The sequence below is a fragment of the Amphiprion ocellaris genome, chromosome 19 (assembly GCF_022539595.1).
Source record: "Amphiprion ocellaris isolate individual 3 ecotype Okinawa chromosome 19, ASM2253959v1, whole genome shotgun sequence".
In the NCBI taxonomy this organism is placed as follows: domain Eukaryota; kingdom Metazoa; phylum Chordata; class Actinopteri; family Pomacentridae; genus Amphiprion; species Amphiprion ocellaris.
The window spans coordinates 18,921,620-18,946,552 of NC_072784.1; the positions used below are offsets into that span (position 1 = coordinate 18,921,620).

The 24,933-nt window shown below is 39.3% G+C and overlaps 1 protein-coding gene across 1 annotated transcript in view; it reads right to left on the minus strand.

Annotated features, from left to right (window-relative positions):
* Positions 1-1,815: 1,815 nt before the first annotated feature.
* elfn1a (extracellular leucine-rich repeat and fibronectin type III domain containing 1a) overlaps positions 1,816-24,933 on the minus strand; it is an 80,233-nt gene continuing 57,115 nt past the window's right edge. Inside the window, exon 3 of the mRNA XM_023271415.3 lies at positions 1,816-7,702. Within this exon, the coding sequence (XP_023127183.1) occupies positions 4,946-7,315 (2,370 nt within the window). The 5' untranslated portion in view covers positions 7,316-7,702 and the 3' untranslated portion in view covers positions 1,816-4,945. The remainder of the gene's footprint in view (positions 7,703-24,933) is intronic.

The following is a 24,933-nucleotide window of genomic DNA, read 5'->3' on the forward strand; positions in this document are numbered from 1 at the left end:
TTACTAATCAGCAACCCCTGCAGATATTTACTCCTCATATTGTGTTTCCCAGAGAGCAGAAATAGGACGAGGGAACACACAATCTTTAATATGATGATTTTGAATTGTGAACGCGTTTATTTTTTGCAAAATGGTGAAGTTAAGCTTCGAAATGTAGCTTTTTGCCATCTGTCACAGTTGAGAGTGTGCAGTCACGACACACTGGCAGAGCTCCTGTAATATGAACATTATGTTTTGGTCTGTTGAAGCCACTTTGGTGAGATAAAAATGTGTTTCTGTGCCTTTTGTTACTGTATGATGGATGCAAGATGGCAAGGAAAGGTGTCACTCTAAGGCACCAAGATGGCATTTAAAGACTTCCTGCTTATGTTTTTGTACTTAGAAAAAAAAAAGATATACTGCAAATATCACCATCAGGCTGCACCACATTGTCCAACCAGTTAGAAACATGCATACATACATAAATAAATAGCTACATGGGTTCAGAAACCACAAGGTAGTTAAAGCAGTGGCTTAATCCAACCCTCAGTACTTAGTGTCATTATTACCTTAATCATTTAAAACCTGTGACTCTGTGTGCATAAGAACATGCCTGCTGGATGACGAATTTATCTAAAATTTAGTCAGACAAGCGTAACCAACATGAAAGAAGTGATGTGATTTTTGGGGAGGTCTATATTTGTGCATCATCAGCAGGTGTACAAGCCTACTTATTTTGTATTAAACCACATCTTTAGTGCACGCAGGACCCGTTGTAGCACATGATTTTATAAGATGGGAATAAGCAAGGTGACAAAATCCTCCTGCATACTCTCTTAATGTGAGAAAAAAGAGTTCAGTTCCTTAAATACCACAGACTTTATGCTTTAAGTGCAAGCCTGATCTTTAGTGTAGATAATTTGATTAGATTAGGAAGTGCTTTGCTGCTTAAATCTGTGCATTAATGAGGTAAAACAGCAGGAACGCTTTTGTTTAACTGTGTTATAGTGTGGATTTCTTGTACAATAACAGAAGTTGGACATTGGGGTGACATTTTACTGAAACAGGATATGTTTGCTCAAGATTTTGCTCAGTTGATGTTAATAATGTTGCATGTAAGTGTTTGACTAATTATCACTGTCTACGGGGAATGTTTCAAAAGTGGAACATCTCTTCTTTCAGTTGAACTTTTGCCGACATTTTTCTTTTTAGCTGTTTTACAAGCTCATTTAGATGATGGAGCCGATGCTTTATGGCTGTTCTTTTGTTCTGCCTAACTTTCTCTTTCATCACTCATTTTAAGTGGCAATGTGGCTGATTCATTTACAGAACAGCCTATGATAGAGAAATGCTAGCCTAGGTTTGATCTGATTTGTAGTACAAAAATAATCAAAAAATTACTTTGCACCAGATTCTATAAAGACAATCTCTTCTGTGCTCCTTGGTGCAACCAAGAAAAACAGTAACATGACTGAACTTATTCTCAGTTGAACTGCAGGCTGTGTTAGATAGGAGACAAGCAGGGAAACAAATTTAAAATGGAAGTAGGAAAACATAAATAACTTGTGCAGCCAGTGTGTTTTTTCCATCTATGGGAACTTGAAAAAAATGTTGTGCATTTTGCTTCTAGTATTTTTTTTAAATGTTATTTTTGTGAAACATATATACAGTAATACTGTGATATATTGCTTCTTTTAATTTTTAAATACTCTCAAATACTGATTTCAGCACGTCATCTCTGGCAGTTGTACCTTAACCTGAATGGGATGCAGTGATCAAGTGGATATTTAAAAGGTTATTCTGGCATAAAAACTCATAATAAAGATGCTGAGTGTATACTGTATGTGCACCCTTAACTTTATTTCACAGTACTTTGTCTGAAAGCAGATAACATAGTATTAAGAAATGAAATTAAAAAAAAAACACACATTTTTGTGCTCTTGTTTGTTTTTGATGCACTTGAACAACAACTGTTGATCTCTCTAAAGGATTTCTCAACACTTTAAACTCTTATTAGACACATAAGTGCTACAATATGCAGTATAAAAACATGTCGCTAAATAGCTAAATGAACTAGAAACCTGACAGCTCTCAGAAGATACTGAAATGCTTTTTTATAAAAATAACAAATGGAGACTCAACAACAGTATCAACATTGGAAATCAAACCCAAAAAAAAGGAGATTTACACTTGTACACATATCCCAAAATCTTAAGGCGATTGAAATATTAAGTCAGACAACCCAGTTAACACTTTACAAGATGCTTACATAAGACATTCACATCAGGCTCATGAATGCTTCATTTCACATTAATGAATCAGAACGGCGTGGTGACACACTTACATGAGATGGACACAGTATAACAACACAGAAAAAATACAAATGGACTAATAAACACCTGCAGCCATATTTACATACTCATTGTCTAACAAAAGAGCTGACAGAAAAACGTTATTTCCTCAGGTCAGCTCTGCTATCAGATTGCTCACCTTAACAGACACACTGCATACATAACACTATATGCCTACCCTGCTTTCGTGTTTTTTTGTTTTTTGTTTTTTTCATTCCACTGATGTAATACTTAAATGGCAGATGTCACTATCCTCACTTTCTTTACCCGCTGAAATAAGAAGTGCAGGTGGAGTGACAGGTGGAGTTTCTTTAGTAAAATACAGCAAGAAATACAATGAAAACAATCGGTTTGCCCAGGCTTACGGAGGAAAATCCGGAAACTATTTTAGCTGGAGCATCGTCTGTCACTTGGGGACACTGTTTAGTGCAAACCATTGCAGATTTGGGGCAAAGTTACTTTAAGATTGTACTTGAATCCAGGACAACAAAGAGTTAATTGGTTTTATTTAAATGGAATACATGAGAGAGTGCGAAGGTTGGTGAGGTAAAAAGTGCATCGGAAACAGGTTTAGTGAATTAATCATGATGATTTGTGTGGAGGCATGATAACACTTTAACATTCCTCATATGAATACATAAACCAAACGTAGATGCCATGTTTCCATAACTGAAAACAGTTTCTGCATTGCTTTCTTTCATTTTTTAAAAATCATGTCATCTTGTTGCGTCCTCTTCTTCTGCACTCGTTTAATGGCACCCAACCAGACAATTAGTGCCACCGAATGTTCGCCTTCATGAACAAACATCTAATAATCGCAAAGCAGTCATGGATATGTGCACTGATTTGCAGATTTTATGGAAATTCATTTAACATTTGTGTCAAATTTGAATGCACACGTAAATAACAATACTGATATTTTCTTCTGTATTCAAGGCTTAAAATGACTGACGTGAAGTTGAACTGTGTAACCACAAAGACATGTTCTCTGCTTTTTAATCAACCCAAATCCTGCATTGACGATACATTAGAGTTACATCATAACAATTCCTCATATGAGCAAGAGAGCAAAAGTACATATTTATCACTCATTCATAAATATGCAATGAATCATCATGAGCCTGTTTCGGAATAAATTATACAAACATCTTACAAAGAAAAAAAGCGTTAAGTCTTATATTTACTCCCAAAAAAATTATTTTTCATGATATACAAATTCACAGCCAGTAAGTCAGAGGATTCAGTTTCACATTCTCAAATTTTACTCTAGCATGTTGATATTTCGCCTGGTACGTAGCTTCCATAATATACAAAAAGATCGAACAGCCTAGCAGTTTGAAAAAAATCAAATGAAACCTCTCAGCAAGCAACAAGGCCCACCTGAATAACAACCTACTTTCCTCCATTTATTGGATCAGACATTATGCAATATAATACACTGGAAGAAATATTGAAGCAAAGGGAAAAAAAACCCACAGTCGTTAATAGCATTTAAATAACTATTTCTTGAAAATATACATAAAAGCTGCCATAGACAGACCAGAATATGTATCTGTTACATTCATCCATCGGGCTCTCCTGCAGGGTAGAACATCCGTCTGTGTACTTAAATAACACGCAACAAAGTACAGTTGCCTTTCCTTTGAAGTAACTAATAGTAGGCTCTCATACCATATCCTGTATGTAGATATTTCCCAATGTTATCTCTTTTGAAGGAGTAGCTAACCAAACAGCATTAAAAAAATAAAAATAAAAAAAAGAATATGAACCTACTGCTGATATGATCCCCAGACTGTGCAGAAATATTGTAAACATTTCAGCTTTTTCTACTTTGGTACTAAATGATGGGTCATGAAACTGATGATGGAGACCTCCACTACAGCACGATCTCCAGGATACTGCAATTTTTGCCAGCATGAAGTCTTTCAGGATCCATCCAGTGAGCGCTGTGATTCAGGGGACTTAAAACTGAATCCGTCTGAATCGTGTAAAAAGCTTTAAAAGTAAAAAAAGGAAGCAAAAAGGAAACAGGCGGTGACGGTTAAAAATGACAAATGTTCTGACAGGTCATAAAGTGGCCATTCTTTAGCAACAAGATCATCTAAATGAACAGCGGTCCATTTCATTAAACCTGATTTCATCCACTAATACTTTTCCATTTACACAGCAAACATTGCAAATATAGAAACCCATATCTGTACATAGTTTGGAATTAAATATATGCAGGGAAGGAAGAAAAAAAGTTCTTTTTGAATGAAGGGTCCAGATAGTTCTTCAAAAAAATATTGAGGTTTCAGTAGACATATCTTCATATAGTAGTTTCATATTACACAACAGCAAATCCACTGTCACAGGACTTGGCCATGCGATACCCAAAAACCTATTATCCATTGTAACATATATATTATTAATTTGCAATATATTTTTTCCCGATGAATGCTTTACATAATATGACAAATTGAACGAATCTTTACCCCATTTTCCACAGTCAAAAGAGAATGTGATACACGTGAAGAGTTGATTATAATATGGAAGTATCCATTGATTCGCTTGTCAGATGAGGTTCTTGTGTCATTTCTGCAATATGTGGTCCATTTTAAAAACACCTAAATAGGTTAGGTTTTATGTTGGGCTGATACACCTTTCCAGTAGTCTAAAATATCATGCAGGTCCTCATCCTTTGCAAACTGGACTTTCTTACGCAGCGCGTGCCCCGCCGCCATGTACTCCTCATCTTTATGCCGTTTCCGGTGGAGCTTGAAGCGCTCCCAGATGCTGTGAGAAGGTTTGCAGTAGTATTCGGGGCTGGACGAGTAGCTTAGATTGTGATACTGCGATGACATCTGGGAATATGCTAAGTCTCTGGAGCGCGAGTGAGTGAGAGGCTCCAGCATGGAGGACTTGTGGCTGTCGGGTCCTTCGAGCTCCTCTATCTGAGCGTCGGGATACGAGTGCCGGTGGTCGCTGTACTGACGGATCTTCTCTGCCTCGGCCCTCAGGATGGCGGCAGCGGGTGTTACAGTGAGGAGGGTCTCTCCTGTGGGGGAGGTTTTCTCTATGTACTTGGATTCGGAGCGATAAGGCCTGGGGCTTCGCATGGGCCCTCCTGTGGCAGTGCTGGGCCTCTTTGGCGAGACATCAGAGGACCGATGCCTCTGCAGAGAGTGGTGGTAGCTGTCTTTGTACACAGGAGACAGGAGGCCGGATTTACTCTGTGGGTGTTCTGATATTAGCACGAGCTGGGGCTCTGCGGTGGACACAGCTCCTGATTTCACCCCTTGAAAAGAAGTGGATTCTGACTTTAGAGCATCTATGCAGTTGTTAATTATCTGATTTACTTTGTCCACCTCTTTTGCAATGGTGGAAATCTCCGCCACTGACCCCTGGCTATTCCCAGCCATTCCCATATCGCACTCCCTGCGCTCGTGATGATCCACACTTCGCACCTCCATGTAATTTCCCTTCAACATTTTCGGAGTATCGCTTATCTCTTGGAATTTGTACTGCTCCATTTCACCTGCAGATGGCAAATATGGCATTCGTGACATGCTCTCTCCAGCCAGCAACTGTTTTTGTGACATTCGAGAAATAGTCCCACCCTCTAGTTCTTGTCCATATTTGAGCTCCATTATATTTTTCTTTAGACTACCTGCTTTTTTGTGCTTTTCATCTTGCTGACGCTTTCTTCGCAAGCAGTAGTAAACAACGCCCAGAAAAATGACCATGCTAAAGAGGCAGCCTAAAATTGTCATGATGTAGTGAGTAGCAGTTGCATTGTTTTTGACTCCATTGGTTTCATTCCAAGGCCTAGTAGAGACCATCAGACAAGTATGGTTGTGTCTTAGGGCGTTACGTATCGAAGCGACACAGTATGTGTAGTTAGTGTGAGGTTTAAGGGTTTTTAGTTCAATGTCCTCCTTTAATTCTTTCAGGTTTTGAATATCTGTGAAAAAGCTGTTGTTGTAAAGAACCAGGATGTACATCTTCTTGTAGGGATTAGGAATCGTAACCGTGATGGTGGCAGCGGTGTTTGTTACTTGCTTCAGTTTCATCGAAGGGGATACTTGAGGGAGTTCAGTTGTACTGACTGTAATCTCCTCCGGACCTGCACCTGAGGGACAATCATCCATCCCACAGAGTGTCGAGTCTGGTGGTGGCGTTGTGGACTCCATTGACACGGTAACAAAAGGCGTCACATAGTCATCGGTGCACACAGTGGTGAGCATGTGAAGCGCATTTCGAAATGTGGGATTGCTGGGGTTCTGACTCAGTAAACTATAGCCAGACACGCCAGATGGGGAGTCGCACACCATCCGCTCATTCGTCCTGTTTGGGAAAACTGAGAGCCATTTCACAAAACCAAGAAGTTCACACGAGCAGTTGAAGGGGTTAGTGTACAGCTCGCAGGTGGTGAGTTTAGTTAAACTGGTAAACGTGGACCCATCTAACTGCTGAATTCGGTTCATGGAGAGGTCAATGTTCTCGATGTTGGGGCACTCCCAAAAGGCATTAGGTGTCACAGTCTCAATCAGGTTTGCCTGGAGGTAGAGGTACTGCAGCTTTCCTAAACCCCTGAGGATCCCCTCCGTCAGGTTCCGCAACTTGTTGAAGCCCATTTGGAGGACCTGTAAGTTAAACTGAGCAGAAAAGGCCCCGTCGTCTATGTAGGAAATTTCATTCTTGGTCAGATTCAGGTAGGTCAAGTTGGCAAAGCGACTAAGGGCAGAGTAATGGATGCTTTTGATTTTGTTTTCATTCAGACGAAGGTCGACGATGGTGCTGTTGATATGCTGTGGAATGGCCTCATAAGGTGGTTGGTTTTGGCTACAAATTGCAAGCCATACAAAGCCCTTTTCACCCTCAATTAACCAGCAGTCTCCGTTGACTCTGCCAATATGAGTGAAATATACAATGGCTACAGACCAAAACAAGGCACTCATCACCATGCCTAAGCTGCAGGCCATTGGTGCTTCTGTGAGAGTCATGTGAAGGGCCAAAAAAAAGGAAAGGAGGGTGATACCGCTGTGGTTTCAATACAGCTCAGATGATCCTGTCAGAGAAGCAGCTGAATGTTCAACTGTTCTCAGAGCCAGAAACAATCCTTTTATTTGCCTCCTCTTCATTGATAGATGTATAATGGTGGATATTGTCCCCATGTACCAATTAGAAAAAAATGTTGAGTCTCTTGCCTTTATTCTCGTTCACTCTGATTTCCCTGCAGTGAACTTGTGGGGATGCTTACAAGAGCTTTCACCACCTCAGCTCGGCTTGTGCTTTTTCTCTTAGAGGCAACCATCATTAAGTGGTCTCATCTTATTGTTTTTGCCGCTCTCCTCCTTTCTGCGTCTCTCTCATGTGCATGGATGAATTACCTGTAAAATAAAGACGAACACAAAGTAGACATTAGCTACACAAGATGTAAAATGTACTTCTGCTACATATTGAAGTATTCCACTCAAAGTGAAAGTCTGTGTTTACCAAAGCCCTCCCTGCTTATGCCCCCCCAATTATTTTGTACACAATTTAGGAGGTGTTTGCCTTCCCTGTGGCAGACTACTATTAAAGGAAACTGTTGGCCAATTACCACTTGACAGGTTGGGAAAAGCAGGGTCCCTGTTTTCACACCATTAACCTGAGGACTGTCAGATGCAACTGAGGGAGGCCGATGTTAAGAAGCTGCATTAAATCAATTATACAGCACCACGTGAAGTGACAGTTCAGATCATGTATTTAGCATTTTCCTCCTGAAAACCTTCATGCATAAATTAAAGTCTTTTTGAGCACTGAATTATACAAGAGAAAAGGGGAAAATCATGTATATGGTGTGATTACCGTATCGCTCTAAATTAGATGAAAATCGTTTGCAAAGGACGACGGGAAAAGGAGCAGCAACTCTCTCTCTGTAATCTGCAGAATAAGCCATGGCAGAATGAAAATTGATTTTGTTTTCATAATAGTAACATCCTTGCAAGAATTCTGTGTTCTTTTTAATACTCTGTTTTTGCTGTTTGCACTGTTAATACCAGTTAATCACTATAGAGCTTGCAGTAACATGTTAATTCCAAAATGTTGGGTGTAAAAGGCTCAATTTTTCCTCCTCTTCCAGTATTTTCATATCTACTGGTAATTTCACGCCATATTTACAGCAATTCTAAGTGGGTTTTGCTGAAAATGGACTACTGAAGCCACAGGTTGCTGTTAGGTGAATGCTAAATTGTAAAATGTGGAGTAACAGAAGTGTATGTAAGCACAGGGAATCTAGAAAGTCAGAAAACTGTCTCCATGTCGTCACTTGTGCCTCAATATCTAGCTTGAGTTACCTTAAATTCTGCATTGATATATATTATATAGCTATAAAACTCATTAAGGAACCTCAGTAAAAAAAAAAAAAAAAAAATATATATATATATATATATATATATATATATATATATATATATATATATATATATATGTATAGATTGTTCCATGTCGATATTAAGATATTGCACAGAATTTTCCATTTATAGAAAATACTGATATAAGAAATACAAATTATTTTGTAGTAGAAAATATTCAGATATACGGATTTTTGTAAATGTAGAAAATTGATCTTGCACAGTTCTTAAATGCACAACATATGAAATACATATTAAAGATGTGGCAGTAAAACCTCTGAGTGTGTTATACATGTTTTATTGCTCGTGTTCAACTTTTTCTTCATAAATGTGCTGTTTTGTCTTTGGAAAGTTCCAAAATATTACTGTAAAGCGTAGAGATTCATTCTGATTGAATTCAGAGCACAACTGTCCTCCATTACATCACTAAATTACTCATTATTACAGCCTTCATTACAGCGTTAATTGCTCAAGGGTCAAAATAGAAAAAAAACAAAAAACAGCAAAGCTGCCTGGTGCAGAGGTATTCACCAGTGGTTGAAAGACTGCAATCACTGGTAATAATGTGTCATTTGAAGTAATTTGCCAGTTTGATTTTAACTTTCAGCAAGGGAATGTTTATATTAATTGATATCTGAGGTGATGTTTTTGAAGAAAACAGCCTTTTTCACATCATGTTGGATTTTCCTCCAGAGATCTACAAATTAGTAAATCAGACTGCTACCAGATAATAGATTTTAATCAGTGACACCTCAGTTTTATATTAAGACAAAGTAGACCATTTGTTGCTCTGAAAAGAATACAATACACAATACTGCCAGTGTAGCTAGTACCCTTCCTTATAGTTTCCTCTGCTCCTCATTGTCGTTTATATATGTGGTGTTGCAACAATAATACTTAAAGATGACCTCAAAAACATGGAAAAATACAAAAATCCTCTCACAGGAGGGCCACCAGGAGCAACGAGGTGTTTTTTGTGTGTTAGAGGACGTGACTCTATACAACAGAGATAATCTCACTGGTAGAGGAGAGTAGATGTGACAGTTCATGGCAGAGAGAATATACTTCAAATTGAACCCCCACTTGCCACTGTGCATCTAAAAACCATTCCTACTGTCATTTGACCTTTGTATGAGCTTATCACATTACAGTCCCACTCCTATTGTGGTTTTGCTTATCACACACTGAGGGGAAGTGATTGTCTCGGCACTAAATCATAATCCCTAATTTCTCCCCTTTGTTTGTCCGTTAATAGGATGGGTATCAACAGTACCTTAGGTGAGGGAGATAGCAGAAATGCTACAGAAACTTTACATAAAAATGTTTAGTTCTACGTGGATTTTCAAAGTATAGTCTCCTTCGACAACTCTATCTGCTTGAAGTTGCATTTATGTGATACGAATTGGTTTTGCCAATCACTTTTTGAGTTTTGAATTTCTGGCCAAATTCTGTTCAGGAGTAATGTTTTTTTCAAGTGAAGGAAATGCTGCATTTTTATGCAAGTCATAGGTAAGTAGTTGGAACGATCAGTGGGCGTCCAACGCTTAGGACTGTAACATAGAAAATTGGGGTTTGTATACTGAGGACTGTGTGGTTATGCTTAAGCAACAAAGACACTTTAGTTAAGGAAAGAAAAAACTGAGATTTGGATTAAATGTTAACAAACTAAACACATCTTGTCTTTACCAAGAATGCAATATTTGGGCTGTGGTAGCTTTAGTATGTTCATGGTTAAGGAAAGTCCTGGTTTTTTTTTTTTGTTTGTTTTTGCAAATACAGTAAAGCAATTAAAATCAATATAATACAGATCCACTTTGTTCACGTGTTTTTATGTTCCCAACAAACCATAATACACAGACAAAATCCTACAGTACCAAAGGACTGCATGCTACATATTATTTTAAATTAACAACTTAATCATCACAATAACTAATAACAGAAATGATCCACAGCATGTTATCTGCAGCATGTTATCTGCAGCATGTTATCATACATTCCAGCTCTGAATCATCTCCAACAGGAGCAGTATGCTGATAAAGTGACACTGGGACATTGCTACTGTAATCTGAGGCTTTGTATGTTTCACAAAGATTGCATTTGGCCTAGAGGGTGAGATTACATGTCAATCCAAAGCTTAAAGATTAGCCCATTTGTCCTTTATTTTCCATAAATTCACTGTAAATAGGGAAGCTGCTATGTCTTCATTCATTGTCAATTCACTATTTCTGCTTTCCCATTCTGATTCCACCAAATCTGTTAAATGAATGCATAGTACAGCAAGCTGTCTTGCTATGTGGCACATGCAAAACGCTGAATAAACTCTGATAATATTTTGTTTAGTGGCAGTCGGCTGTAGGATTTCATCAGCTTCACAACTGAGCTCTAGTCGCTGATGTTCAGATCTGTGCAACAGTGGCTTTCTGCAAGACCGTTCATATACTCACCTCAAAGTGCACGTTGCGAATTTTATTCAGAAGTGTAAAAAAAACACGGCACTTTAAAACACGAATGAAGGGCAATTTTGGAGTACAGAAGGAGCTTTCAGTTCCCAATTCTCCTTGGTTTAGGCAGTAGTAAGAAATTATCTGCAATGAGCCTAAGATAATCAAGTAAAAGCACCGGTCAGCTATTCAAGCACAGATAAAGAGCAGAAATAAATGCTGTGTTTGAGGGCACTGCAACAGAATGCCAAAGGCTGCCATTACAAAACCACCTTCATGATGACAAAAGAGCAGTGGCAGAGGAGCATTGAAGAAAAGAACACTCTCAAAGCCCCCGGGAGGAAAGAGGTTCCAAATCAAATGTTCCATGAAATGAATATGAAAAATACAGCTCTGCAGAATATCTGGCAAGGCAAGAGATCTCTTAAAGAAAAATGGTGTCTTGTTATTATTCCTCAATCTCTGACCTTTATCGCAAATACCGCACGGCAGAGGCTGAGTTCATCTGGCCTGGCCTCCACTTGCTCACAGCGTGGCACTGGTGCAAAATCCTTTTAGTTGCTAAATGGAAGTTTAAGTTAAACCTGAGAGGTCTCTCCTCATTTCGAATGCATTGGCTGTGTTTTGTTTGTCCACAGTGACTCACTTTTGTAAGCCACCGACTGATTCACTGTCTCACCACAGAAACCACTCCACACATTAGAGTCAGGCTAGTTCCCCTTCCACGGGTAAACACAAATACACAACTGTCCTTGTGCTAATAGATAATACCGTAACTTCTGCTTGACAAAACACAGGCCGCGCATTTAAATATTGTATAATATTTACCTCTTGCACTCATGTCCCAATGAATCCACAGCATATGCCAACAAAAACAACGCCTGCAGTGTTAAGTTGTTCAGGGATAAACAAAGCAACCAGCAACATTAAAATTAATTTCCAGAGCTTTACTTTCCATGCAAATCACACCATACTGTATATTCACATCTCTAAATGAGCCTCAGGCACTCAGGAGTGTATGTTGCCTTGTGAGAGCTTAGGTCTATTTGCCACCACAGACCCACTTTCCATAATGGCAGCAATCTGTATGGTCCAGTGCTAGCCCTGAGTGCAGCAGGCCAGAACACCCAAGGCATCAGAGCTGAGTATATTCCCCTATCAGACACAGGCAGCCATTCCACAGTCTCTTTTCCATTTAGGCTTTATGCGCTGGGTAATGAAGGCTTTTCTTTTTCTCTCCCTCTTCTGTGGATAACCTATTGAAACCCTGCTCTTGAAGAACGATTCAAACACAGCTTTGTAAATTTCTGTTCCAGTTGCTCACGGCCACATCATCGGCTTCCTTTTTATGAGGGAAAAAAGGTTACAAAAGCAGCTGTAACTGTGGAAAAACGGAGGTCTGTCTCACACGGAATGATTTTTCACAAATAAATTTAAGGAAACAACCTGACTTTTTAGAGTTGTCCGGTGGAACGTGACACGACAGGTGAAATGCTGTTGGATGGGGGGGTTGAAGTAGCGATAGTGACAGGTTGGGTAGTACTTGAAGGGGAAATCTTTCAGCTGCAGTGACTCTGTGTGCCTGGACGGACTCTTTAAATGTGAAGCAGGAAAAGTCTCTCTCACAGAGCCTCAGGAGTGCTGCTCCTCCACAAGAGCCAGAGCTTCAAGGCAAACTTTGACAGAAGCTCGAGAGCGCCACATGGACAAAACAGATCTTGAAAAAACAGCATCTCCGTCTCCTCAAACACTTGATCGTATGCAAACCACAACGCTACACCTCGCCTCCCTCTCAGGCTATCTCCGCCCGTCAGTCCCCCCTCTGCTTGTCGGTGTGTCTGTCCAAACAATTTCACTGTGCATACTAAATGAATAGTTTTCTGTTCAATCTCTGAGTGTCGACAAAAGAAGCACGGTATCAAAGGATCTGTTTTTACAGTTTGAGGGCCTGCTTTTTATTGTTTCTCCCTTTGCTTCCTATCTTGTGCTTTTGTGACGGTGAAGGTGCCTCAATCTCCAAGGACCCTCCTCATCCATACCAATGACTGCCCTTTATTTGATGTCATTGAAAATGCATGCACTTCTTGCTGGGAATGAAGAAAAGTAAAGATGGGAAACCAGAAGTGGAGAATCAATTGAGTTGAAATGGAACTACTTCTCTTGGGGAAGGAAAACATTGTGCTCATTGAGGTACTGAATTGCCTTAGTGAGATAAAAAAAAACAAGGGCACATCTTTTGGAGGAGGTATATCAGAGGTTATTAAACTTATGCATTAATTACTCAGGGAATATTGCCTAGAAAAGAATCGATGGTTCTGTCCTCACTGAATAGTGTTCACTACAAGTTGAGCACCTTTTGTGGCTTTAGTGATATACTTGTTGGACTTTGCATGTGTTTTTAGTGGGTAGGAGCTCAGCAAATGGATTTTTGCTTAACTCAACTCCTCATATGAGTGAGGGTTATTGTGTGCCACTTCGATGCAATAGATTCATTTGCTTTCCCGACAAAGCCTTTTATTCCCACATGACAATTGGAGTTGCTTCCTCACACTGTAAATGTTGGTGGCAGAAGAAGCTTTCACTGCAGGATTAATCTCAACATGACCTCCTGGGGCTGAAATAAAGATAATATCATAAATTGTATGTATGATAAGTGGTGATAAATTTAGCGATAAAGAACTCTATTTGGACTTGGTTAATATAAGTGACGTGCCACTGATTAAATATGAGCCCCGTGAGAAGCCTTGAGAACAACACTTTCCTTAGAAACGCTTTATTCCCCACAGTGAAGTGAGAGCATTTCACAAACTATCACAAAGTGTGCATGACATATACCTAAAATGGATACTAACAATGTTATGAAATTATTGTTTTATGTATATCTGTGAGAAAGGCCTGGTGTAAATGGTTTAAGGGTTAACTGCAGCATTTTGAACCTGTAGAAGCACTAAACTTCAACAGCAACATTTTAACTTTACCTCTTAGAAGTGTAGTTCTTCTGCTATGGCTTTGTTCCTCATGCCAGTAAACAAAGAAATGCCCCTTATTTGACACCTTTGCAGGTTTCTGTTTGTATTTTGTGATCTGCTAAAATACCTTTAATGTTGACATTACAAAACATTACTTTTCTCATCATCTGCATTTCTTCAAGCCTGTCATCTAACCCTTGTTATGAAATGGTCAATTTGAGCTTCTGTGCCTTTAAGTCCCACTTCCTGAAAAGCCTAGTCTGCTCTGATTGGTCAGCTGGCAAAAGCAAGGTGACAGTTGTTATGTACCTTAACCAAGCATTAACCTCCAACAGCTGCAATTCCTCAAATGACCAACTAAGGCTGGCTCCAAAAATGAGTCAATCCCCATAGATCCCCATGCTGAAATGCTTAACTTTATAGCAGAAACAAACATGTTTACAGCCTAATACAGCAAATTGCTTTAATGTCTATAGCTGACTGTCTTATGCATGACAACGGCACAGAAGTAAATTGTTAGCGAACCCTTCCATTTGAAATGTTATATATATGCATAATTACGACTTGGAAGACAGACATTCGCTTCCACCTCACCTCCACTGACGCTCAACCTTTGCATCCTTGAACAAGCAAAAAAATGGATATTGACAGCAGAATCAGGCACTGCCAAGACAGCCATGGCTGGAGCCTCTGCACTGAGCCACAAAACCGCTGTAAAGGAAATCTACAGTTGACGTCAGAGGGTTCATCCATCTTTCTATACAGTCAGTGACTGTAACTGCAGATCTATGAGTGCAGGCAGAGAGATGAAGCTCTACTGGAAGTGTCTCTAGTGAGGAAACAATGGAGGTCTGTGAGGAAGCAGTCATTCTTTCATTCTCACTGTTTTTTTTGAGGACGTGCCAAAGTAGCAGCTAGGGAGGCGTCATGCAAATGTGTTGCACGGTGATGTAAATAAATATTGTCAGAAAAGCCAGGACTGGTATGGAGTGATAAATCCCTTTGGTATGCACATTTGGCTTTGTAAGTTTGCAGATCTTTTGCATGCATAAAAGGCAGCTCAAAAAGGGAAAATTCAAAAAGCGTAATACAAGCTCTTTAAAATCTTTCTGCTTTGACAAAGTTTACAAAATTGCATGTTTGGACTGGTTAAGTCTTGCAAGCTGTGAGCAAAATATGAAATAAAATGGTAGCCTAACTGTCAGCATTTTACTTTATTTACCGTCACTGGAACTCCTTGACATTTAGCCTTGACATACAGTTCCTCTTCAACTAAAGCTTTTGTAAATACATCAAGAAAAAGCATGTTTGGGCCAATAAATTGCATGGTTATTGGATAGTAATTTATATTCTTCCAGTCATTCACTAAAGATATTTCTCTGCAGTCATACTCCTGTTGCAAAACGTGTTGTAGCAGCATAGATGGATGATGTTAAACAGCCAAATATTAAGTTTTTGTTCAACTGAACAACACTTTTATGTATTCAGGTGCTGCAAGTCATTAGTCAGTCATCTAGTGAGTGAGCACATCATGTGAAATTGTGATTTGTCAGACTCCTACTGTGTGGAAAAAGAATTCCTAGGCTCAAATAACAGAGAAAAAAAGATAAATTCTGTTTAATAAAAGCAGAACGCAGTTGAAAGAACACAACTGACGTCTCCTGTCTCAACACAGGACTCATCTTCCATTCATGGCTGACTTGTGCTTGAGGTCTGTAATATTTCCATAATTGTTAAACTAGGAATGAAACAAGAACATTACCAAATATTAATATTTGTTACTTTTCTCTGTTATCTAGCTCCCCTGGTTCATTAATGTGTTGCAGAGATTAATAAAGGACACACAATCTTACTGCTGCCAATTAGCATCCGTCTCTGCTAATTAGCTCCAAATTAGCATCAGGATAATAAGTATTGCTGAAGTCCTGGTTGATATCAATTAGTGCTGATGATACATTAGCACTAAATGTCAAATAACAGATCCTTTTTGGATAATTAAGGCCTCAAATGCAAAGGTTGGGCTGATGCAGATATGCGCAGACACCTTGAAATGGAAACTGCCTCTTGGTGTATTCAAAAGTTACACTCAGCTCACTTACTACTTGGTATTCCACACAGGTGTCATACTTTGTAAAACTTTAAATGACTTACTGCCCTGCCATCTCTTGTAAATTCCCAATATCTCACTCTATTGTTCTTCAGTGTATCAAGAGTCCTTCAGCAGGCTCATGACCTAGTACGATTCAAGCTTAGACGAGAGCAAAAAATCTCATTACAAACTAAAAGCCCTACTTTGGGTGACACCTCTTATAAAGATGATAAGCCATAGAGAATGGCACGGAATTGCGCCGCACTGATGAAAACAGATGCAGGCGAATTAAAGCAGCCCAGCATAGCACTTGTTACCAGAAAAACAAGAAAGCGGAAAGTTCATCCCGCTCAACTTTCCACTGCTCTTTCTTAACATTTCTGCTATGATATCGGTGCTGCAGACATTTAAAAAAGCTGCCATTCTATAATAAAACCATAACAGTTCAGCTCGACAGGATGCATACAGAACATGGGGGAAAAGGAACTGGACTATAGAGAGCATTTATCAAAGGGACGGGAGCAAAGTAGGGTTTAATTTAATTCTGTATGTTTGAGAGTAAGATACAACTTGGAATAACACCTGAAGGTTTAAATGCAATTTTCCAGACCATCAACTGACCATCAGCTCGCCACGTTACTTTGCCCTCCAAGCCAAAGCATCTGCCAGCAATGTCTCTGGCTGCTGACTCATGACATATCGAACTAAAAAGTTGGAGCTCCTGCCGAGCCCTGAGCGTGGCACAAAGTCATGAAAAGATTCACAATCCGGGAGGGTTTTTAACTGGTGTTAACGCCTTTATAGTTTAAATATCTGATGTTTGGGAGAATGATAAAGTTCACATATGCTGACAAAATCTGCGATAAGAAAGCCATCCTTATCTTTGTCAATTACCTCGCCATGCTCAGCTGAGGTTTCCCCACCAATTAACCTTCAGAAAAAGAAGACTGGAGCTATTTCAATTATGCTGGACGGCAGGACCCTGTTTCTGACTGACAGCTCCACCTGCCATCGTGCTCTGATTGACGAGCTGCGAACAAGAGCGGCCATTCCCTGTACTGAATGTTTATATCCGTCTCACCCAATTGACTATCTGACACATTTAGGAAGAGGACATTATCACTTTGAGATTAGCTGCTCGAAGACAATGTGAGACGGCTTGGATAATCTGCTTTGTGAAGTGCCAGTTTGGTTAACAGACAATTTTATCTTTTTACATTAGTTCAGCTAAACTGACTTTTAAGTAACATATGTTAAGTCCCTTGCGAGATGCTCTAAGACCTGTTCAATAATCCCTCCATGAATCATCCATTTAAGCACTTGGTGATCGATGACGGCAAATAGGAGCATCAGTAGCAACACATTAATCAAGCAGGCATTGTAATCTGTTGTGTAAATGCATGTGTATCAGTGGTGGTCAGGGAGATCAGCTACCTGGTTTAGGGAGGAATAATGACTTCACGTTCCTGCCTGAGCTTACAGTACCTCCTTTTTCCAGAGCCCAGAAGACTATTACAGTCGGACAAGGTGACAGGAAACAAAATCAATCGGTGCTAGCAAGGATGTTAGGAAAGTCTGACTTTTTGCTGCAATTTGATCCATCTACAAGTGCAGGAATGAAAGGGAACACCAGGGTGGCAAATGGAAACAACCACCTTGTGTGATAGCTCTGCTGCAAAATAAAAGTGTCTCTGCCTTGAAAGGAAAGTTATTGTTTCTGACAGGGCAAATTCTCTCAGGCTCAATAAGGGGCAGAGGATGCAACAGAGAGCTTGTGCTTGACTATCAAAGGAGTGAAAGGTTTTTTTGGCTCGTGCACCACAGACAGCAAAATGTGGACTGGAAGGATATTTCAACATGAGATGACAGAAGCACCGCTGGAAGGACTTTTATCACAGTTAGTGTGGGGGATGCAACAAAGAAGTGCTGTAAATCCTAATGGACATTAGTGGAGTTAAACAGAAAAAAAATGCACTCCTTTATTGATGTCCATTTGAACTTACTTTCACACGAGTGTTTGCTTTGCTGAGGTTGCAATTCTGTTTCTTCCTGAGGGGAAAAAAAAAACTCATTTACATCCAGCAGACAGTGTTTTTAAAAAAAAAATCCCCTTGTGCTTGAATAGTTCTCTGAAGTGATGCTATAGTTGTCACAGTCAAAAAGCCATTCACGCCTCCTGTCTGGCAGGTATTTTATTAGGATATGTCGTCCGCTATTTAAAGAAACAAACACGACAATGAGGATTTAAATAGCAGCCTACATGGGTAATACAAATCTTCCATACTATGCTCTTCATCTTCATTGCCTTCTGCACACTTCTTGTAAAGTACTTTGTACAAGAGTGTACAGACAATAAATGTCATCTGTGTCAAAACCTACTAAGGAGATGAGGCGAGGGCAATTATCATTCTACAACAAAGTCGAAAGGTCACATGACATGATATATTATATACTGGACAGATGTTGTATGTGATGTGATTAATCGTTTACCCGATGGAAGCATTTGACTTTTTGCAGTGTTAAAACGAGTCAGGCTACAGAAATATCATTATCACTGTGACACATGGTTAAATAAAAGCAGTGTTTTGCACCAGGTTGAAGTTTGAGAGAGACTTCATTAAACAAAGCCAAATGTCTGGCTGACACTGATTGATTTGCAGCCTTTAATAGTGCAAATGGACTAGTGTCGCATCACTACTGTCTGAGGACAAAAGCATAAAGAAAACACTATAAATGCATATTTGTAAGTAGTTAGATGGACAGAAATGTAATATGAATAATAGATATGAGGCATTAAAGCGCGACAACAAAGTAAGGCAGAAAAACAAGAGTGCGTATATATGTCCCTGAGCTGGGTTACATCATATCGAGCACAAAAGCTACATGTTCTGCAGCAAACATATATCATGAATCTGAAGAGGTCTGGCAGATTCCACTCATTAAGGCCAAAGGGTTCAACTGTGTTCAGAATATGAATTCAATACGTGTCTGGACAAAGAAAATCCATCAGTGTGCCCCAGTGTCTTTTCTCCGTGATCTGACAAGCACCTGATTCAGCCCCATATTGCAAGACCGCATTTTACTTGCAGACAGGATTATGTCATCAAAAGTTACTCTATGTTATGCTTGAATGGTGGTAAAATTTCTCACTAGTAATTCTGACTTTTAAACTGGATGTTAATATGCGATGTGATAAGTAGATATTTACTTGAAAAATGTGTCACATGGGAATACAAATGGATTTCACATATATACTGTACATCATGGAACCACTTGTTTCCCATGTGCTCCACATATTTCACAAATGATTTTAACATGTTTTCACACAATACATTTTACAAGTGCAGAAACACTTGCCCATGGGATCACATGTGTTTTGCACGTGTGAAATTTTTCTAGGGTGTGTTGATCCCAATTACACCCCAGTACAGGGGCCACTGGCCTAGCGCTCCGTTTTTAGGGTGAGGTTCCACCAGCCCTGACGGTCTAACCCTGTAGGCAGATGAGGAACAGCTTTAGCTGGGCACGAGGTAACTCGCCTAGCGTCTGACTGCCTACATCAAGACCCCTATCCCACTTACTCTGATAGCCAATTGCAAATGAGTAGCCTCTTGCAATTAAATTAGCCTATCAGTCACGTCTGTTAATGGCAGCTTACCTCCTAATGGATCTGGCACTTGTTAAGTTGACAGGTTTGGAAAGAGTAACCTCAGGGATAAGTTTAAATAATTTATTTTAACCTCAATGACTAGTGCAAACAATAAGAACCAGTAAGATGTTATGCACACATTAACCTAATGTTTTACCACTGTGGAATCTTAACACACATAATAGGGATTGATTGATTTTCCAAACTGTTAGCTTTATCTGCAGAATAAATGTTTTTATTATAAAGTTTCAGGAAGAGCAAAGAGATAGTTCATGATTATAACTGATAATGATTCTTAATAAAAAATATAATATGCTTTAATAAATTGTTTTGATTGACAGAATAGAACTAAGCTTATATAAAAAATTGCCAGAATAAGTAATTGGGAGGGTTAGAGCGGACAGCTCGGCCAAAGCTGTCTTCTTCAGTCCTGACCTGATGCCCAGAGAATACCTCCAAAGGGGGATTACGAAATCCCGGTTCCCCGACGGCAGCCGAGGCTCTCCTTCGTTCAGAGGGAGCAGAGGAGGCTCAATCCAAATTAAGTCCACACATATCCTTTTTCCGTGTGGGCCAACCAGTTGTAATCCAGTTAGTATCTATATTGTTCCTCTAGTCCATTTGAGTAAACAGTCCTCTGTATTCTCCAAGCAAGGCCGAGCAAACAATCCATTTCCTACTGTTGAGCAGATGTGCAGACTGTACCGAGCACCCCTCTAGTTGCGAAGTATTTTCCTCTCTTCCTCAGTGGTTATCTGACGAGATCCGACATCAGATGCTTTCTGTGAAGAACTCTCACAAAAACTCCTAAAACCGTGTCTCAGCCATTCATTTTTGTACCATCGCTGAATTCTCCATGGACACTTATGCACTACAACACTTCTCCCCCCTCAGAACTTGCACCCTTTCTCACTTTCCTAATCACGGGTCCTTGCAGTGTCTCATCCCTCACCCATTTCCCTGTTTAACTGAGAAATAGCTCAATTTAAGGAATTACAACTGCTGACTATTAGGCTAACAACACCCCATTATAACCTGACAGTGTGGAAACGCCAACATCTGGTCTAGAGTTTTACCACTTTAACTATCAGTCCTTATAGATCTTAAAATATTATTTGGGGGCATTTTTGCCTTTATTGGATAGGACAGTGAGAGAGAGAGAGGAAACATGGGTAGAAGAGTAGGGGAATGACATGCAGTAAATTGCCATGAGCTGGATTCAAACCCATGACCACTGTGTCAGGAACTATAGCCCTTGTTCGTGGGTCCCCCACCCAGCCAGCTGAACTATCTAGACACCCGTAGATTTTCTTAAACATCTGGAAAAACTTTACCGCCTACAACTCAACAGCTTCTCACCAGGCTAATCGCAGTCATTAAGTTTTGTCATGACTGATTGTAAGACCAACAGGTTGTAATATGGCTAACCAAAGAACCATCAAGGCACATTCACAATTAGACATAAAATCAACATAACATAAGGCATCTCAATCAAAACGTCATTAAGTTTAAGGTATAATTACTTGTAGAATCATCAGGTTATAATACTTGTAACATAGAGTCCCTTTATGCTGCTTTTCTATTCGCTTAAACACCAGAGTTCAGTGTTCGTGGCTGCTCTGGGATCTTATACCTCAATTCTTCTTGACAGGTGAAACGGGTGGAAATGGTGCTAAAATGTTCTCATAGTATTGTATTTTTTGGTCACAACTAATTGCAGCCATGTACAAGATGCTATATATATATCTGAACTTTCAAAATTGATATTTTTATGATATTTTACAAATATACACTACCGTTCAAAAGTTTGGGGTCACTTAGAAATGTCCTTATTTTTGAAAGAAAAGCAGTTTTGTTCAATGAAGATAAATTAAATTAAATGAATCAGAAATATAGTCTAGACATTGTTAATGTGGTAAATGACTGTTCTAGCTGGAAACAGCTGATTTTTAATAGAATATTTTCATAGGGGTACAGAGGAACATTTCCAGCAACCATCACTCCTGTGTTCTAATGCTACATTGTGTTAGCTAATGGTGTTGAAAGGCTAGTTGATGCTTAGAAAACCTTTGTGCAATTTTGTTAGCACATGAATAAAAGTGTGAGTTTTCATGGAAAACATGAAATTATCTGGGTGACCCCAAACTTTTGAATGGTAGTGTATGTCCACTAATCAAGTTTTCATAGTATACATGGGGAATAGTTAGTTGTTTTGAGGTGTTTATCCCTCTGAGTAGATTAAATGGTACACTACTGTTGTCATCAGTCTAATGGTGATTCCTGTGTACAGGAGAGGTAACCATTTGTAAACTTTTGCCCTCATGAAGATCCAAAACATTGCATATAAACAAATAATGTTTTATAATGTAATTCTGCATGTAATTTAATTAGATGTTGGCCTAAAAAGTGCTTGATTTTAGCAGCTTAAAGCACTTTCCTCTGTGCTCATTTTAGAAATGATGTAACTCCTCATGGGGTCAGATCCTTTATTTATGAAGTGCACACAGCCACTGTCTTAGAGTGTTACAGTCAACCATTACAGCTGTTTATTTAATCACTTTATTCCTTCTCACTTATTTAGGGTCAATCAATAAGTAAATACAGCTGCTGTACAATAAACGTGGAGGCTGCTGGGGATGTGTTCAACGCAACGTAAATATTATTGACTCTTTTACTCATATCAGCAGGATAGCGTTCTCATACATGAATTACTGCTCCAGTCAGGTTTTCCAAAACACACCGGACCGAGTGATTCTTTGTCGAATCCAATCCTGACACATTACTGCACAAGTTGGAAAGTCAGACACTGATACCGATCTATAATCCTTTTGAGATGCAATTTTCAGCCGTAGTACTATCTTCCTCTGTGGGGATAAGGGAGTCGAGAAGCACAATAATGATAAAAAAAAAACAAAACAAACACATCAATCCTCAAATGGTGAGGTCACTTCCTGTTAAATAGGAATAACCAAACACAGCAGGGCATGATGGAAATTACAGATAATCTTTTTTTTTCCCACTGTCTCTGAAAAATGGCAAAAAAAGGACAGAAGATGAGAGTCAGTGAGATTAAAAGCTAATAAAATGCGACGAGCAAATCAAATGATGCTGTGACAAACCGATGCTGTGACAGTTTTCTCATTTGAGTAGCCTGCTGTCTCATCTCCTTCTTATCTTGTTATCTTTTAGACCAAAGAAAACTCCTTAAGAAAATCACTAAATGGGATTGAAAGCTCCATGAAAAGCCTATATACCTGTATTCAAGTCCTTTTTTAGGTACTTTCTGTAAACTGTGAGTCATAAACATTTATAGCTGATAGGTGCCTATAATTACAGGCTAAAGTGCCATTTACCATCATGTTTTTTTCTGTTATATTAATAATCTTCACAAAATTCATTACTAATTCACTGCTTAAATACCAAGCATGGTGGCCAATGTTTCAATGTTTTATCCTGGAAATTCAATGGAACTGTATGTTAAAGGAAAAAAAAAACTGACCAAAATCAAGCGCAGCTTTGAAAAGCAGATGGTCAGAGATCCTTCTTTAAAGGTGAGTGGCCTTGGCGTTTTAATCCTCTGTAGACGATAAACCAAAGCCTCACTTATCTCCTCTGTTTTTACTCGGGAACACACCTGAATCTGTCTTTTAAAACAGTAGGCGTATTAAACGTGCAGTGTCTTTGTGCTGCGCTTTAAACTCGGCTGCAGACGATTCGCTTTTGTGTTCACGAAATGAATGTCATGTAATAAGAGGGAAGAACTGAGGTGTCATGATTTGAGAAAAGTCCCCTGTCATGCAGAGAAAGGTGCTGCAGCGTTTCATCAGTGATGTGGAAAAACCGAAAAAAAAAAATCATTAGGGAGTTTGTAATGAATGGCTGACAGCTGTCTGTCAACGCTGTGTTGCCGTGTTTTAACTTCTTTTCATTTTCTCCATGATTGCCGTTCTCCCTGCCAAGTCACAGGCTGGTTTAATGTGCACGTCTTTATTAGCAAAATATAGGATCTGATTAAAGGGATGGAGATGACATTATAAGAGCAGGATGTGTGTTGATTTGCTTTATAGTTTTTCGCGGCACTCTAAGTCTAATTTTGGCTTATGTATTGAGTATATTTCTAGATGTTGCACTTGTTGTCACGTTGTTGATTTTATAGAAGTTTGCTTTTAAGTGGGTGTTAAATGACCCAAAACACAACTAACGCAACATTATAGGACAACACATTGTACATTTTTGCCTTTGCTACCATAACAATGTACCATTTAAGTGAAATCTCTTTTGCTTTTTCGAGCACATCACACAAACTGCATCAACTCTACACATATCTGGATAATCTCATCGCCCATGTTATCCAAGCATGATCTGACAGTGCACCAAAAATCTTTGTGTGATGTCAGGAATGTTTCTAAGTCTTCAAGTGCCTCTGTAAATGTTCAGTGGGGTTGAGTTCACAGAACCGTGGTGTGAAGTCAAGAGGCACCCCTTGGTCTTCTGTGGTCTTTAAGTAGTTCTTGCAAAGCTTTGAGGTGTGTTTGGGCTCATTATCCTGCTGCAGTATGAATCCTTCTCCACAGAGATGCAAACCAGAGGGTGTAGCATGTCTCTGAAGGGTTTTCCTTGGTCCATGTGGAATCAATTTGATGCAGGTGTCTAACTCCAGACACCAAACTCCCTCAGAGCCTTGAGTATTCCTGGTATAATCAAATCGTGGGTTTGATACACTGTGATATCATCATTTCTTCTTTGTTTGTCACCCTTGTGTATTAAACTTGGATTCGGCAGTGACTACCACTATATTCCAGTCATATATTATAAAATGCTTGTTTTTCTTAGCCGACCCCAAGTCATTAGGCCTTGTTTCCCTTTCTGAGAAATGACTAAAGGCCAATACTGATCCTCTGAGACCACCACTAGACTGCCTTCTGTTGACAGGACTTTAGCTGACTGGGGCCTTGTGTTCTATTTTTAGCAAATTCTGTATCTGTAATGAAGCTGCTTTTCCATCTCTAAAGCTCTAAAGCTTGATCTTCTGATGGTGTGCTCACTTTCAGTCTGGACACAGCTGAGCCAACTAGAGG